Source organism: Aythya fuligula, chromosome 26, assembly GCF_009819795.1.
Source record: "Aythya fuligula isolate bAytFul2 chromosome 26, bAytFul2.pri, whole genome shotgun sequence".
Classification (NCBI taxonomy): Eukaryota; Metazoa; Chordata; class Aves; order Anseriformes; family Anatidae; genus Aythya; species Aythya fuligula.
The window spans coordinates 4,770,636-4,788,436 of NC_045584.1; the positions used below are offsets into that span (position 1 = coordinate 4,770,636).

Consider the following 17,801-nt stretch of genomic DNA (forward strand, 5'->3'; position numbering starts at 1 on the left):
AGGTTTTAAAAGAGAAAAAAAATCTCTATTTGTTCATCCTCTACTCGTCATGACTGTGTTGTATTTCTGCAGCTTTCTGTTTCTTCAATAAATTATTTTCTAGTCATTCACTCTGGTGTGCGTGTCCCGCACTGGCACAAGGGTCCTGGTCATGCTGCCGAGGCTGCACCCACAGCCCCTGGGACAATTTGCTGGAGCACTTACATGTGTCCACACTCAGAGATGAGCAGGGAGTGAATCCTTTTTGCTTTCAGCAATTTGCACATTGGGGAATTTTTCATCCTGCCTGGGGAGGGAAACCTGTGTTCCTTTTCTACATTCTTTTGTTGCTTTTCCTTGCACTTGTGCAGTGAAGCACATGGGTCGGTTCTCTTCTGACTGCTCCATGCTCCGCAGAGGAGAGGGATCGATGTCAGCGAGGAACACAGAGCTTGGCTCAGGAGAATCCAGCCCAGCCCCATATCAGGCAGCCCAACTGCCCTCCATGAGCATCTGGGTGCAGATCTGGGGAGCATCCCCAACCAACTGGGAGAAGTTGCTCCCTGGGATTTCCCAGCACATACCTGCATGGGCAAGAGCTTTCCCACAGAAAGCCTCAGATCCATTTATTTCTCTCTTGGCACGACCCAGCAACCTCCTGGCCAGAGCCCAAAGGAAACACTTTAATTCTCATAAATTCAGTGCAGATGAGACCAAAGCACTTGTTAAACAAACACATCAAGTCGTGTGCTGGAAGCAGGTCCAAAACCCTAAGGCTGATATTTTTTGATATTTACTTGATTATCTCTTCCTACCATGCATTGTGCCATGGCACAAGCATTGGTGAGTGCCAGAGAGCTGCCTGCACACACCAAGGGACACCTGCAGCCCCTTACTTTGCAGCTTTCTTCCTAGGAAATTTGCTGGTAGTACAGCAGAGAGTTATAGGAGAGGAGAGGAAAGCCAGAGTCCTTTTAATATTATTAAAAAATAAGAATAAAAAACAAGGTGATCCAGTCACCAGTCAGTTGTTCACACACTTCCCCAGCAGCTGCTGCTGTCCCTGAGTGGTGGCGCTTCAGGACATGCACACAGGTACCTGCTCTGCAGCATCCCTTGGGCTGTGCATGGTCCCTGGCCACACCAGCTCTGCTGGGAGCTTTGGAGGTTTTGCAGCAAACATTATGGGGCCACAGCTGTCCCCAGGATGGTCCTGGGGAGCAGGATGTGGCAGGGTTGGGACGGGACATGGCACGGAGGGCACAGCACTGCTGTGGGCTGAGGCACTGCTGTGTGCATCTCATGCGGAGATTGCAAAGATGTGGAGGGGTAAGGAAAGGACACCTGCAAGGTCCACCAGCTGATGACCACTTTTCACAGTTTTCCAGGCTCCAGTGAAGCCACGGAGTTGGTGCAGCAGATGGAGCTGCTGGTGGGACAAGCCCCAGGGTCCTGCAGCAGACCACAGGGGCTGCCCATGCAGCAAACCCATCCAACTTGGATTAAAAAGCCCTCAGGAGAAGGAAGCCCCCCTGCCCCAGCAGGACACGGCCAGGTTGGCTATGGCGAGGGGTCGAGGCAGGAGGTTGAAGGTGGGGCTGTTCCCTGGGGATGGAGACCCCCGGTGGCACGGGTGCCCTTGGTGCGCAGGCTGTCCCCGCGGGTGATGAGGCCGGCGTAGCCCTCCTGGTGGGAGAAGGCGTAGCTGGAGCGGCGGCGGAAAGAGCCACGGTGGACATGGGCACGCAGCTCCACCGAGGGCTCCGGCTCACGCCTGGCCTTTGAGCAGATCTTCTGCAAGGAGAAAGGAGACATCAGGGCTGTGGGCACCTCTTGGCCAAGCTCTCGCCCTGAAGGTGGGTACAAAGCAGAGACGCCCTCCATCGAGATGGGGTTTGGCTCCCAGCTCCACCATGGCCCAAGCCTCTGGGGGGGGGTCTGTAGGGTGGGGATCTTCTTGGGTGTCTCTGAAGCTCACAGAGCTCTGGAGCACAATCCCCTCTGTACCACCAGGAAGGGATGACACATGGATGGAGATGGACCCAAGGCTATAGGGGGCAGCAGTGGGACATGAACCAGACCTGGTGCCTCCTAACCTGGGAGTTCTGGAAGCCAGTTCCTGCCTGCAGACCTTCTCCAGAAGCTGGAGCAGCCTGCCCACAGCCTCCTCCTCATGAACTGACTCAGGAAGAGGGCCATGGAACCGGACTTGAGCACCAGTGTCCTGAGAGCAGGGTGCCATCAAGCAGAGGTGACATGGCCCTGGTGGCTTCCCTAGGGATCCTCACCCTCCCCAGCACCAGCAACCTCCTTGCCAGCCCCAGACTTGTGCTGGTCGGAGGCACATCCTCCTCCCCAGAGCCCTCACCTGCTGGATGCTGCGTCTGCCTGTGATGGCATGGTACGAGCGGACGGTGAGCGAGGGAATGGTGTTCACCACCAGGGACAGCAGGACCACAAGCAGGACGTAGGGATCTGTCAGGGCGTTCTGGCTGGCATCTGTGGGCAATGGTCAAGCAGTGGAGGTGGAGAGGAGAGAGAACAATGGGGAAGGAACAGGCCCCCACCCGCAAAGTTGCTGAGGGGTCTAAAGAGAAGATGGCTCCTAAACTAGAGTCAGAAATCAACACAGCAAGATCAAGAGCCAGCAAGTTTGTCCCCTGGGACCATACAGCAGGAGGATCTGGCCAAGGGATGTGATCTAGGCAAGAGAAGCCGTGATCTACAACATGGGGAACAGCCGCTAGCACTGAGTCCAGTGGGTTCCCCTGGCTCCAGAAGGGAACGGTGTGCAGGGATGCTTGGGGTATCCCACCTGGGAAGCGGAAGATGGCAGGGGCTATCCTGAAGGCATTGATGCTCTGCGTCAAGTAGGAGAAAAGGCAGAAGAGCAGCAGGCTGGCTGTGACCATCAGGAAGGACAATGCCGTCCAGTGCTTGATATCCAGGATGATCTACAGGGGCAATGGCAGAGCACACAGTGCCTCATGGAGGCTGGGGGAACCCCCTTTCATTTGGACACTTGTCTCTAATTCCTCCCCAGTCTCCTGGGGGATTGTCCCCCAGCCACACTGGGCAGTGTTGGAACATGCCTAGGGTCCATCTGTCTCACAACCCATGTGCCATTTGGTTTGGTGGCCTTCAATCCCACGTCCTTGCCAGCAGCCTCCAGTGCCACCACACTCCACCCATTCCCAACTCAGGCACCAGAGATCAGCATAGGGAAGGGCAGACTGGTGCTCACCTCCACGAGGACTGACAGCAAAGCCGAGGTGGCCACCGTGACCGAAAAGGACTCGTAGTCACCCACGACTTTGCTGCCAACACAGTCCTTGAAGGCCCAGAGTGCGATATAGAAGCTGGCAAGTGAGGTGCTGACACCATGCAGGAGTGTCACGCCAAAGATGCGGTAGTTGAAGAGCTCGTCTTGCTGCCCGATGGCATAGAGCTCAGGGAACTCCAGGCTCTTCTTGGCACTCACGTCCTGCTGGGACAAGGAGGGTGCTAAGCATCACCCTCCCCGCCAGGATTGGGCCACCCCACCCGTGACACCCTTTGGGAGATTTGCAGCGCGTCCTCCACCTGCTTGTCCCAGAGGGGTGGGGAACTGGAATCCAGCCTACTGCTGGGCTGATTTACACCTGCTGAGGATGCAGCCTCCAGGTACAGGGGCTGGTTGCAGCCCAGGGAACCCATACCTGCTCCAGAAGGCCCACAGAAAGCACGGGGTGGGCAGTGTAGAAGACGTTGTAGAGAGCAAGGAACCAGCCCTCATACAGAGGCTAGAAGGGAGAATAAAGTGTCTGAGTTCAGTGCTGTTTTCAAAAGACTCAGAAAGGATGCCCAGGCACTGTGGAAGGTGTAAGTCTCACATCCAAACCCCAGGGAAAGCCCTATGGACTTGTTCTGAACTCTGCATCAGCCCTGGGTTGTCCTCAGTGCTCTGCAGGTCCATGGGACTGTGCTGCAGGGTCAGGGGGCTGAAGCCACACCATGGTGGTCAAGTCATGCTGATGACCTTTGTCCCTAAGTAAAAGCTTCCATTTTGGGGGAAAATAGATTAAGGCAAGTGGCATCTTTCCCTACATCTGTGTAAGGTTGAGCTATTGCTCACAAGAGCTGCCACTGCCTCCAAGGACACCCTGAATCTCCTCAGGGTGCTTTTCCCAATCAAACCATCCCAAACACAATTAACCGGCTACCCCAAAAATCCAGGGAGAAAAGAGACCAGGGTGGTGATGGGGACATGTGCCCATTGGGTGGTACCAGGCGTGAAACCTGCACTGGGTCCCCAGCAGGTGAATTGTGGACATCCACAGAATGGATGTGTCCCTGCCAATACGCTCCCAACACACCAGCAGCAGCCCTCACCTGAGCCGTGAATCCGCTGTGGAAAGCGAACCAGACCTGGGCCATGAGACCGGCAAAAGTCTTGTAGAAGAAGTAGCGGAGGAACTTGCAGATGCGGAGATAGGCCCAGCGGCCGTGGACGAGCAGGAGGCGCTGCAGGTAGGAGAACTGCGCCAGGGCGTAGTCGCTGCACTGCACGGCTTGCATGCCCTCCAGCCCGCTGATGCCCACCCCAATGTCAGCAGCTGCGGAGGACGCGGGAGGTTTTTGGGGAGCCCTTTGCGATGTTTGGTTTCCCAGCAGGTTGCTCCCAGGCTGATGGACAGAGGGGGAATCCAGAAGCGATAGGCAAAGGGGAAAAGCCCTCCTGCGTGTCCCACAGCTGCTGGAGTGACGCCAGGCAAAGCTGGGCAAGTAGCAGCCATATATCGGGGGCTGCTGGAGGGGCAGGGAGTTCTTTGCCAGTTGCCCAGGCTGGAGCTTGAAGAAACTTCAAACCATCTCCACTGCCAAAGCAAGCGGGGCCCTGCTTCTGCCCCAGGCTGGTCCTGGCCTCATGCCTTTTGCTCCTTCCCCCCCCCCAGCACAGCCACATTGGGGACTGGGACACCCCACCCCCATCAGAGGGCCATGCTGGCCAAAACCCAGTTCTACCACAGCCCCCCGCCTCACTTTTGATCATGTTGACGTCGTTGGCCCCATCCCCAATAGCCAGTGTGGTGGCCTTCTTGTGCTTCTTCACCAGCTGCACGATGAGGGCCTTCTGCTTGGGGGTGACCCTGCAGCAGATCACAGCCTGGCAGCTGGTGGCCAGGTCCACGAAGGCCCTCTCCACCAGGCTGCCCTGCTCCTGCGGGTCCGTGGCCCCACGGCAAGGCAGCCACTGCCACAGCTGCCCCTCCTTCTTCATCAGCACCTCTCCCGTGTGAAGGATTTTGTCCTTAGGAGAGAGCACACGTGGTTGGGGCCTCCTGCCGTGGCCAGCACAGAGGGATGAGGCCCAAGGGCTCTCCCACAAGCAGGGATGGGTGGGGCTGGTCTCATCTCCTGCACATTCACACAAATTTTGGGCAGGTACAAATGCACTTCTGCATCCCCTCAGTTGTAGGGACACTAACATGGGCAAGGAAAGAGGATAACATTCAGAGCTGACTTTTTCTAAAGACCACCAGGGATGTCACAGTGAGAGGGTCCCCAGTGTCTCAGTGATGCTCTTGAAGCTCAGAAAAACAAACCATTTTCTCCAAGTTTGTCTTGCATTAGGAGTACCAAATATAACCATGAGACCAGTTTGTCCCAGTAATGACCAGCAGAGCAAGATATCACCCACCAGCAGACCAGCTGGACATGTGTGGCTGAAACCCCCCAACACCAAGCAATTGGTGTGAGGTCATCTCCGCCTCCATCATCCATTCCCCAGCCCAAGACAGGGTTCCTGTGGCTTTTCCCACCCACCCTGTGCAGGACGGGTGTCACCTCCTCCAAGTGCTGGTGCCACCAAATGTTTTGATAGCCCTGGGGCAGAAACAACCATCTGCCAGCAAGGACAGGAGCAGGGGTGCCTCCCAAGTGCCACCTTACCAGGAAGTCCCCACTGATGACGAGAGCTTTCTTCTTGTGGCACGAAGTCCCTGGGTGCTGCTGGGAGAGGCGGCCGCTACCAGGGGCTTTCCTGCTGCTGCTGCAGCTGTTTCTCACCCAGTGAGCCTCGAGGATCTCGCTGTGTAGGAGGGGACATCGGGCACACTGAGTGGTTTTGGCCAAAGAGCATGGTTGGCCTTTGCCGTCTCAAAGCCAGCTCCAGAGAGAAGGGGCTGGTAACCCAGTGGTGGGAACAGGGGGGACAGAGATGGGGCTCCCTGATATCAGAAATCAGCCCTGGCCCATGTGATATGGAGGCAAGAGAACCAGGCTAAGCACTTTCTGGCCAAATCTTGCCAAGAAGAGAGCTATAGGGGCATAAACAGATGGGGAGAACTGAGAAGACATTAGCAGATAGTGATGGCCATGGCCATCCAGGCTGGGATGGAGAAGAGTGAGTGTGTTCAGCATGTTCAGCACCCATGTGTCCCCACCAACCTGATGTCCTGAGCTAGAAGGTCATGAAGACTCACCTTACTTCCTTCTCCTCCAGGATCTCCATGTCATCTGTGAGCAGTTTGCACGCATAGCCGATGTTCATTGCTGTCTCTGCAACAAGGGCATCAGTGGTCTGTTGTGCCCCCTGTCCCAGCCCCCACCCTAGGGTCCCTCAGCCCTGGGTGGGCAGCAGATGCTGGGGCTCTGCTCCAGCTCTGTGCCAACATGCAGATGGATTCCCCTGCCTCGGTTTCCCATGGGTGACATGATCTGTGGGACATGCTGTTGTATATTAAAGGCAACAGCAGGGCCTGGTTGTTGCCTCCTCCCAGGGTCTCATCCACTCTCTGGCCCTGGCTTGGGGAGAAGCTGAAATGTGTTGGCTGTCTCCACTGACCTTGTTTGTCTCCCGTCAGCACCCACACTTTAATGTTGCCCAGTTTCAGCAGCTGGATGGTCTCAGGAACTCCGTCTTGCAACTTGTCCTCAATGGCTGTGACCCCAAGCAGCTGGAAGGAAGGTTGGATGGGGTGTCATGACGTGGGGCAGGGTGCCAGGGCAAGATACAGAGGTGGGAATTACCCCTGGATCCAACCAGGGGTCCTGTGTCCCTGCACACTCCTTCCCATGGGTGGACATGACCCAGCAGGTTTCCATCTGGGTGTCTACTGACATGTCACAAAGTCACCCTAGGGGTATCTCTACCTGCCCTCCTACCCAGGGTGTGGGTGTTGGGCTGAACACCCCATCACCCCAAATAGCTGAACTCCACCCTCCTGCCCTTCATGGGCTGTGGGGACCAGTGCAGGTGCTTCTTCCTAATCCCCAACTTCATCCCACCTCCAGGTTCTGCTCCATCTCTTCGTACAGGCTGTCCAGCTGCCACACGCGGTCCTGCAACAGGATGCTGGCCTCCTGATGCCTCCGGCTCCACTCGCAGTACTCAGCCTCACTCACCACCTTGCTGGCCAGGCATAAAGTCCTCAGGGTCTCCTCTGCAAAGCGCTACAGGGACAAGACATCGTGGTTCCCTTGCCTTGTCCGGGACGACTCAGTGTCCCCATGGTCAGAGCTGGAGACCCACCAGGGTTTGAGGGTTTTCTCTGGGCACTGGCTGTCCCCCCACCCACTGTCATCCCCAGTGATGCAACCAGTCCATGCAGAGCCCCAAGGGTGGATTTGATGCCCTCTTAGCCCCTGTCCCACATGCAGGTGGAGCTCCTAGAGCAGAAGGGAGCAAGGAAGAGCCAGCTTCTGAAGCCAGAGTGGGAGCAGAGTTGCAGGGGACCCTGGGGCACCCAACCCAAAGCCAGCAGCAGGGACCAGCCCATCCCACCCCTGGCTGGTGAGGGACTCACATCCAGCGCCCTCTCGGTGAAGGTCTCACTGGGCCCTCGGCTGCGCAGTCGCTCCAGGATCACGGTGTCAGCCCCCTTGGTGTAGAGCCGGATTGTGCCCTGGGGGTCTCGCACTGGGAGGAGGGGAAGGACAAGGAGCTGCCACCCCATCTGGGGATTGCCATCCCCACACAGGCCAACCTGGCTGTGCTGCAGGAGGCACCGCAGGTGACACTGGTGGTTTGGTACCCACAGTCACAGGAAGCACAGGAATTTCTCCAGATCTACATCACCATGAGGCAGAACCAGGCCTCGAGGGCTGTCACTTCCTTACACACCTCCTCTGGGCCCCTGCTTTACTTGCTCTCTCAGCTGCTCATACCCTTCTCTATTGCCTTCACCAAGATATCAGGGCAAGCAAAACCACAGAGATGACTGGAGTTCCTGTGCCAGCTGCCATCAATTGCAGCCACCCTGGTGCCACCCCCTGTAGGGTTGAGAAAGGAGGGGACCCTCTGTAGGCAGAGAAGGTCCCCCTGAGACACCCCAACCCACTCACCCAGGACAGACATCCTCTTGCGATCACTGTTGAAGTCCAGCATGGCCAGCACTTCGTAGGTCCTCTTCACTCCCAGCTCACTGATGGTGATCGTGTCTTGTGTTCGGGTTAGAAAGACATATCCCAAGTCCCTGGCTGCCAGCACCAGTGCTTCTTCATCCGGTGAAGCCGCCTGATAAACCAGCTGGTCTGTGGAAGAGGAGCAAGGCTTGGGCAAGGAGAATCCCATCCGAGAGTCTCTTACACACCTGAAACACCTCGTTCTTGCCCAGCACCAACATTATCTATGGAGAGCCTGAAGTCCAAGCCACCAAGCTAAGGAATCTCAGCCCCTCTTGTCTCTTTTCTTCTGCTCCTTGGGTGGTAAAAGTGTCCAGACAGGGATGGATTATCCTCCCTGTGCTTCTGCTCCAACTATGTGGCTTTAAAACAACCCCAAAATGCCCATGTCTGGGCCAGAGGCTGATGCTAAGACTGCCCCAAAGCATCCCCAGGCTCTCAGGGCACCTTCTCCTCACCACAGCAGAGCTTTGCCATGTGGTGGAAAAGCCACCGCAGCCCCCCTGTGCCCTGCAGGGGAGCTGGACCCCGCACAGAGCTGACAGTGCAGCCGACCCACCGCCTCTCTCCTCTACCATGACGGTGTGGCAGAGGGCCAGCAGCCGCAGGAACTCCCTCAGCACAGGGTCACTGTCTCGCCGAGCAGCTTCCAGTAGTGCCACATCATTGGAGTCTGACATCTTCTCCCCACGGTGGCTCCAGGTCAGCCCTGACCCCTGCAAGAGACATGGGCACCTGAGACACCAAGAATGGGGCCACCCTGCAAGGCTCTGCCGTGGGGGTGTTGCTAGGGTGTGATATAGCAACCCTGTGCTGGCATGGTCTGATCCAAGTCAGAAACCTTGCTTTCTGCTGCCAACACTAAGGGGGTGAGTATTAAAAGGCTAGAAAATCAGATTGGCAGCGTTCTATAACCCTGTTCCCTTGTCCTTTACCAGCAGCTGAAGAGCAGCAAACCCGCCAGCCCAAGGAAGCACATCCCTCCACCTCACAGGATGGTACCACAGTTGTCAGAAAGCCGTGCTCCACAGCAAAAGGCATCTCCTGCTGCTGCCATAACCAGTAACTGCTACGGCTTTGGCCCCGGTGATGAGCAGCGTTTGGCCCTGAGTTACGCAGGAGAGGGGAATTACGTACCGATGGCTGTTTGTTCTCACGGCCCGTGCCCAAACCTGCCAAAATAAAAATAATTCAGTTACTAGAGAGCTGGCAGGGAGCATGACTAGCAAGGGCTTCAAGCAGTTATTTCTACAATGAACTGCTTCTTTTGCTGGCCAAAAACACTGGCAAGAAGGGAAAGATTTTCAGCACCTGCTTGGTGTCTGTCCATTGTGAGCCACGCTCCATTAGGACATCCACATTTGACTTATTTGGCTCTTGGACAGTTCAGACTGTTCAAACTATATGTTTTTCCTGTTAAAAATGCAGGTCTGGCTTTCATCCACATTTCCCAGGAGACTGGAAGGATTATGGCGATGCTGCTATCAGAGGTGCAACATGATGCATCAGACAGAGAAAAACTGTTTTTATGCCTGCTTAAAAACTTTGCTAGATTTTTTTTCCCTTCTCTTTGCTTTTGTCACTATCCATTTGTCTCAAGTGGTTGATAAGTATCTCAGGAAAAAGGAGCTCCATACTAAAGCTCTAGCCCTCACTGCTTTCACTAATTAAGCACCGTGACAGCCCCCAAAAGGCAGCCAAGAACTCAAATAAATGGAGCAGTAAGTGAAGGAAGGACTTGGCAGTTCTTAGGATTCTAAGGGGAAAGAAAAAAAAAAAAAAGAAAAAAAAAAAAGATCGTTACATGCATTCGCCATAAAGAAACAACATAAAAGGAAGGATGACTTCTCTACCTCCACCATAGGTCACCCAAGAGTCTCAAAGTACCCAGACTTGGAAACAGTGTCTTCAGCCCCACACACCAGACCACCAAGATCCACCCACATGCCCCAAGCTTCCTAGGAAGCCAGGAGGAGAGAAAAGAACCAAAGCAGCCTAAATTCAAGGTCTACCTCACTCAGGAGTCCCCACAAACCTGCTACCAATAAAAGTTACCGTAAACAGTCCCATTAATGCAGCATTTCTTGAAGCTCATAATATTTTGTGTCAAGGTGCCAGTCTTGTCTGAGAAGATGTATTCAATCTGGCCAAGCTGGTCATTGAGGCTGGTGCTTCTGGCCTTTGCTGGAATATCCTTGACAGCATAATACATTTCCAAGTCCCAGTTGATAAAGAAGCTGTTCACCAGATAGATGAATTCAAACCTATGGAGTGAGAATGGAAGAAAGCTTACACCAGGGAAGGAGAATGCATTAGTCACAGCCCAGGGGGACTTGGGGATCTGCCTTGGGGAGAAAGGGCAGAGAGGAACTGCCTGCCTAGGTCCTGCTGCTCTGAGCTGGGGATAAGCAAGTTTTTGTTGGTGGCCAGGTTTCCAGAAGGCACATCACACCAGACAGGGAGCCCGCTGGGTCCCAGGCAGCTGGACTCCTCTGGAAATCTGGTCCTTGATATCAAAATTCATAGATGTGGAGGGTCTAAAAAGTCTGTCAAGGGCTTTTCCCTGCACAAGTTGTGATTAGCGCCTGCTTGTAATGCCTGTGCCCTTCTCTTCCCCACCCCGCTGCTGCTCCATGGGGAAACACCTCCTTTATCAGTCTGTCCTCTTCAGTCTGGCCCCAATTTCCAACATCAGTACATCATGTCTTTACGTCTCTTTTCCGGCTTTCCTCTGAGGAGACCTCAAAGGATGTTATCAATGTTTTTATTCCACCCATACCCTCTTACAGCCAATGGAACACACGAAAACGACTTGCTCAGATGGACCTTGCATGCATCCCTATTTTGTGGCTAAAATCCAAGGCGCCAGATGAGGGTCAAGGGCAGGGAGAAGGGTGCTGAATGCTGATTGTTTGCAATCTCTGTCGTTCTTACGTTATATACATGGACATGGGTATGATGATGCTCAGGAGGATTGCGAAGCCCCAGAAGCTGAAGAAGGCCTGCTTGGCAGGAGCAGTGTGTTTGTAGAGAGCAGAGAGGTAGGTGTGCTTCTCCTGGAACGTCTTGGCCCAGAACCCGGAGGCAATGGCAAGGCACAATGACATGGCCAACAGCACCAGGAAGATCTGAGATGGGAAACCAGGATGAGAGCACCACATCACACAGAGCCCACCAGCCTTTTCTATGGGCCCTGCTAGTCTGTCTGTCTCATCTAACTGTGTGTTCACACTGCACTTACTATGATCACCAGCCGGTCCATCATGCGGTCCAGCTTGGTTTTCTTCTGCTTGATCTTTCCACAGTTCCTCATAATTTTGGAATCAAATCCTGTGCGAGAAACATTTTAGAAGTAAAAACAAGTCCACAGTCCCCAGAAGGTCACCTTGCAGCTAAGAGATGCTGCTTTCTGCCCTGGCTCTAAAGGATTCAGAGGACCATGTCCCTTGATCAGTGGTTAATGAAGCCACATCTGCACACTCAAAGTGCTGCTTATACCAGCGCTCATCCCTCCTCTCTGCCCGGAGTTATCCGTGGCCAAGCTCTCAGCTGTCTGAGCTGTCTGTGCTGTCTGTGCAGGAGGCAACAAAGTGAAGTGGAGCCAGGATGTGATGCAGGTGAAATATAACCTGGAACAGGGGGATGTTTGGAACCACCACATCACCTGCCTACCAGTGAGACCAACACCAGGAAATCTTGGGAGAAACTTTTGGTGGTCTGTTTACTGCAGCAAGTCCTGGTGGTCTGTTTACTTTGCATCAGCAGAGAATGGGACCTCCTGACACTGAAAGCACTTGGGCAGCTTAAAATCCCTGAGGCCCTGGATGTTTCTTGCCCCCTTCTCCCCCCGACCTGGACACTCACCTGCGTAGATGACTAAGCCATAGCAAAAGTCGGTGTTGCGAAGCTTGCAGCCTCGCAGCAAGATCCTTTCACTGTCAAGCGAGTACGTCTCGCCCTGCCACTGCAGCGTGCCGGTGAAGCTGTGCATGCGGCTGTTGGGCTCCTCGCAGGTCACCCTCCCTTGATCAGAGGATACGATGCAGGTGTTGGCTTTGGGGGAAACATGGGGTCCTTCCTCTCCTCCCCGTGCCTGTCCCCTCCAGAGAAGAGGGGAAATTGAGATTTCTCTAGTGTGGTTGTTGTATGGGTGACTCAGGTTAAGGCTGGCTGAGCTGGAGCGCCCACCTTCAGTGCTAGGAGGGCGCTCAGCCCAGGGACCACAGGGGGCTAGAAAATTGGACACAATCCCCTTCATTCCCAGAGCCCCCAACATCATCCTATGGAGCACCAAAGGGGAAAAATCCAGGGTCTGAACTCAAGTTTGGGAGCTAAGTGCTCGATTCTCATAGGGAAAACAGAAGCCAAGGTAGGGGGAAAGGCGCACAACCCCATTGCAGAACCACGCTGCTGGGGAATGGCCTCCACGCAAGGGCCTGCAGCTAGAGCCAGCCTCCAGCCTTGTGGCAGGGACACATGCAGCCTCCTGGTAGAGTGGTGGCACTTGGTGCCCCAGGGGACAGCGTGAGGCCAATAGGAGTACGGAGACCTCCCGAGGCCACATGGGTGTGATCCCAGGGGAACAGACACATCCTGGCCTGTGTAGGGGGCTCACCGTCAAAGGCGGCCACGCTGCCCTCGCTCGTCAGCTCCCGGTGGGTGACTGGAAGGGCCTGCCTGAACTTCAGGTTTGTTTCCCTGCAAACAAGAACCAGGCAGGGAAAACTGAAACAACCCTGCAGGGTGACAGAGCTGTTAATTCTGCTGTCAGACCCATGGGACAGAGGCTGCCATTAATTATCAGGTGATTACATGAGTGACAGTAGTGCTTAGCGATGGAGAGCGAGATAGGGACCTATCATGGCAGGCATCAAGCACTCATGCAGGGAGAAAGGCCTGGCCCCGAGACCCTGTCATTAAATCACCCTGCAGACAGGCAGGGCGGATGGGCAGGCAGTGTCCCCATGCAGCAGAGGGGAACTGGGGGATGATGAAACAGACCCAAGGTCACGAGCTGCTTCATGCAGGACTCGGGGTTTTCCCCAGCTCTGGACAGGCCCCAGACTGTTGCCTCAGAAATTTCTTGGCCCTTCATTTTTGAAATGTGGGGCCCAAGATTAGGGTTTTAATTGCATTTCTGCAGCGTCTATAGGTTTAGCTTTTGGAGGAGCCCCCCAGTGCCCTGATTTCTGCTGGACTTGGGCCTTCCCAGTATGCCCCCCCCCAGGTGCTGGTGGTCCCCAAGGCTGGAGGCTTCAGCTGGGACATCTCCTGCCACCCTCCTCACCCATCGATGTCGGCAGTCTCCACGTAGCACAGGCTGCTGGGCTCAGAGCTGCACAGCAAGAGCATGTCGGCCTTGGAGAGCAAAGGGAAAAGAGCACCCAGCTGAGCCTCTCCTTGACGATACTCTGCCCAAGCACACTGCTGGCCCCAGGGCATCACTCACCGGGACGAAGCTTTCCTTGCGCAGGCGGACGATGTCCCCAACGCAGATGTCACACCATTTCTGCCAGCGGAAGCTGAAGAATTTAGGGGAAAATATGGACATTGCAAACCTGGAGGCTGTGCTTTACCTTCATGGGGCAGTGGGAACATGGATCATAGCAAGGCAAATACTGTTTCTGCCCTCTGGACCAGCCTGTCTGCCCCAGTTTCTTGCATGAACTGGGGCTGCAAACTGTTGGTTCCTCTGCCATCATGGTGGCTTCCTATTTGTGTGACCAAAGCACAGATGAGCACTGAGAGTGGCATGGGACCTATTTGTCCATATCCCATGTACCTATTGGAGGCATTGACTCTCAGCCCTGGCACCTGGTGGGAAATGCTGGTCCTTCCCTGGACCAGTTCTTTTGCTAGATCAGAGTTTAGCAGAAATGCAGCAATGGGTTAGCTATGAAGACCTGGAGGAAATTCTGTGGCTGGAAAACTCTCCTCCCAGCTTATCACAGCAAACCAATGCTTCTTAGACCTGTCGTCTGTGAAGGGGTATGATCATCCCTACAGGGAAACACCTGAACCTACAACAGATTCTGGGGAGTGGTGCTAGTTTGCAGAGTCAGGCATGGTCCCATCAAAACCTTTCATAACTGCTACATCCAAGGGTGCTCAGCACCATGATGATCCACTGTTCCACACATATTTACTGCAAGATGGTAAAGAAAACACAGGTAAAGCTCCCCAAAGCCCCTCACCTCTTCCCAGACAGGATTTCACATGGCCTGTTGTTGATGTTTCTGTCACTTTGGTGACGGCCCTGCACAAAGGCAAGCAAAATAAGAAGCCAAAAGAAAGGCATAGGCCACGTCAGACTTTCTTGTTCTATGAAAACAACCCCCTTAAATGTCATAATCTCTGGGTTCCTCAGTCCTGGGACAAGATCTGCTTTTTGAAGCAATTTGAAGATGTATTCTGATGAATAAAGAGGCAGAAATCCCCCAAGATTGATCCCCCTGGGGACCAAATTGGGAATATAGCCATCGGTTGGGATATTAAACATTACAGGATAACAGACGTGGGACTCCAAGTCTTAAAGGAAAGCAACTGTCTGGTCACATCCTTTCAAAGGGAACAAAGCACTTTGGACATGGTAGAGTTGATGGTACCTCAAATGATGGCATCTCCCAAACTTTCCAGTTCACCCCAGAGCAAAGGAATCCTTCCTGCTGACCTGCTCCCCAGTAACTGTGCCCAACACTCCCAGCCTCCCTCCAGCCCATACTCACAATGTCATCGATCAGGTCTCGTAGGGCTCGGATGGTGAGAAGACAGCTCAGGGGGAACAGCAGCGTGTACCAGGGCAGTGTGGAGATCTCAGGAATGGTCTGTGGAAGAAGAACGGTACCTCACTGCAAAACTTTCATCCCTCCTTAGGACACTTTAGGTCTCAGCTCTCCTCCCTAGGCAGTGCCCAAGGATGGCTGGAACCTAACATGAATCAAATTAGCATCTCTGTCTACACAAAACTGCTTTGTTAAATTTCTACCTCTTTTTATGTGGATCACTGAGCGAGGAGGGTAGGAGTTTTGTTTAGGAATTGTCTATGTGATCTTAGCTTATATCCAAACACAACCAGTTTAAAATAACCCAAAATAGCCAAATAATGAACATTTTCAGCCCCTCAGAATTCCCAAAAGGCAATGAACACCACTGAAAACCAGTATGTTTGACACCATTTTATACTGTCAGTGCAAAAGAAGAACTGACTTCAGCTCTAGTGAAGCAACCAGACGTACCAAAATTTTGTGAACTAACTGCAGAAAATAATCTTAAATAATGAGGCTACTGTCATTGTGAAAAGCTCTCAAAGCACCATGTAACCTCTTGAACGATATTCCTTCAACATCTGATTCACCTCCATGCACCAACAGGACTTTCGTCTACTGGCTTTTGCTGTGAACCGTGCTTTCTTAATCCCTTACCTGCTCTGCAGTCATACCTCAAATGCCTGGAGGGTATATGAGTTTGTCCTGGTCTCAGCAACTGATCTTGTGAGACACAGATCTTCCTTTTGCTCCTCACACAGAAGAATTGTTTCTCATAATGAATGAGATGGCTCAGTGAATATAGTTGCATATTTTAGGGCTGCATCTAACCAAACAGAAAGCCCAGGAGAAGTAACAGGTTGAGATCCCACAGTGGTCCTCTAGAAAGGTTGGAGACGGGAACCCAAGTACCCTGTCAGGCAGCCCCGTACTCCGAACACCAGCCAACCCTCCTTAGCTGGACAGCCTCTCACACAGGAGCTTTTACCTTGGTGTTCATCTCACCTGTAAGAGGATGACAAAGACAAAGTAGACGTTGGCCATTCGATGGAACTGCTCATAAAGGTTCAGCGGCAGGAAGGTCAGGATGTTGTACTTGGCTGTCTTAATGGCATTGCCCTTCCAATTAAAAAAAAAAAAAAAAAAAAAAAAAAAAGGTTATATGACTTAAAACTGAAACAAAATATTGTGCCTCTGATCATCTGTAACTTATCTTACTGATCCCCAACAAAATGCTTGTTATTTAGCTCTGGGAAAAAAAAAAAAAAATGTTTTTTTTCAATCCAAACTTTTTTCATAAATCTTTCTTTTGATTTGATCATCAGACTAAAAATTGACCTTCATACAGTTCTGCTCCTTGTCTCAGAGCTCCAGAGGGCATTTAGGGCAAAGGGCAAAGAGCTGCCCTTCCTCTTCATTGTGGATTATGTTTGTGACTCTCCATCCTACTGGGGATCTCTATGGCACCTCTGTCAGGTCACCCCCCGGCCACCACCAGCTCAGGGCATCAGGAGCTGGTAGAGAGGACTGGCACAATCTGACTCACCGCATACTTCTTCTTGGTCAAGCAGAAGGCAAATTTCTTCTTGAACTGCATGTGGTAGCTTCTGTTGTTGGCCCTCACTTCCCAGGTGAAAGCTGGAAAAGCGAGCGGTCATCAGCCAGGCCCTGGCCACCAACCTCTGGCCTCCAGGGACAGGAGGACCCGTTTTGGTGTCACTGGGCTCATGGTGACATACTTCTGCTGAGATGGGCTTTCCATAATGCAGTGACACTTTGGGAGCAGACAAGTGTAGGTGGGACAGAGCTGGGTCTTGGGGACAGCTGGGTTTATGGAGTGGACAGAACTGGCAGGAGAACAGAAGTTTCCAGAGGTGTAGTACTGCTGCCCACGCTTCCCCTTGAAGCCTCAGGGTAAGCATTTGTGCTCAGGTTTTGGTTTAACAGTGAATAATCAGGGCAGGTGAATGACTCCTCCAGGCACAATTTTTGCTATTATTAAAGCTGTTTGTTCCCCTCCCAGTTTCATTTTTTGTTATCCCAGCGCAGATAGCACCAAGCACAGGACACCACAGCCATGTTCCCCGGCTCCTGCACCCCAACTGATGGCCTATCCTTCCAGACCATTTCCCCTGGACATTTTCCCCACCTCACATCCCCTGTCCTATACTCAACCACCTCTAAATAAAGAAAAACCCCAAGCCACACCCATTGCATGCTGACCTGGCAGCTTCTTTTTTTCGTGCAGGCAGCCTGAGGCTGGGTCACAGTCATCCATGCTGACACTTCTAGGAACAAACTGGATCTAGGAACAAGCACAAAAATATTTGCAATGCTGAGCAACAACAACATGGGCCCACCAGAAGGCTCTAAAGCTGGGGGCTTCGCCCCTCCAGGGCACGACATCACACAGAAGGGATATTTCTTCTGAGCACAGCAGGATGACTTCCCTGAAGCTGCAAACTAACCGAGATCTTTTTACTACTCCAGAAAGTTAAAACTGCACCCTCAATATTGACATGAGGTCCTCAGTGGCCACTTGAATGCCACAGAAGGGGGGTGTCAGGCTGAATATTTGTTATGAGAAAACTTCCTTCTCTCTTTGAAACCTGATTTCCTTTTCCTTGCCTTTTGCAGGCCCAGCAACAGCTAAGATCCGACGTGGTGTGGAGC

At 53.1% G+C, this 17,801-nt stretch overlaps 1 protein-coding gene across 1 annotated transcript; it reads right to left on the bottom strand.

The window, feature by feature from the left end:
- Positions 1–1,539: 1,539 nt before the first annotated feature.
- ATP8B3 (ATPase phospholipid transporting 8B3) lies at positions 1,540–17,406 on the bottom strand. The gene is made up of 27 exons (XM_032203951.1): positions 17,352–17,406; positions 16,675–16,766; positions 16,134–16,247; positions 15,090–15,188; positions 14,559–14,620; positions 13,814–13,886; positions 13,652–13,722; positions 12,980–13,062; positions 12,229–12,387; positions 11,606–11,694; positions 11,299–11,492; positions 10,420–10,628; positions 9,502–9,536; positions 8,924–9,080; positions 8,305–8,493; positions 7,767–7,879; positions 7,249–7,413; positions 6,806–6,917; positions 6,444–6,519; positions 5,911–6,049; positions 5,002–5,269; positions 4,351–4,574; positions 3,678–3,761; positions 3,224–3,463; positions 2,795–2,933; positions 2,348–2,478; positions 1,540–1,773 (listed from the first exon to the last, which is right to left on the bottom strand). Exons 1-27 carry the CDS (start codon positions 17,404–17,406, stop codon positions 1,540–1,542), a joined length of 3,606 nt encoding a protein of 1,201 aa, XP_032059842.1.
- Positions 17,407–17,801: the final 395 nt, after the last annotated feature.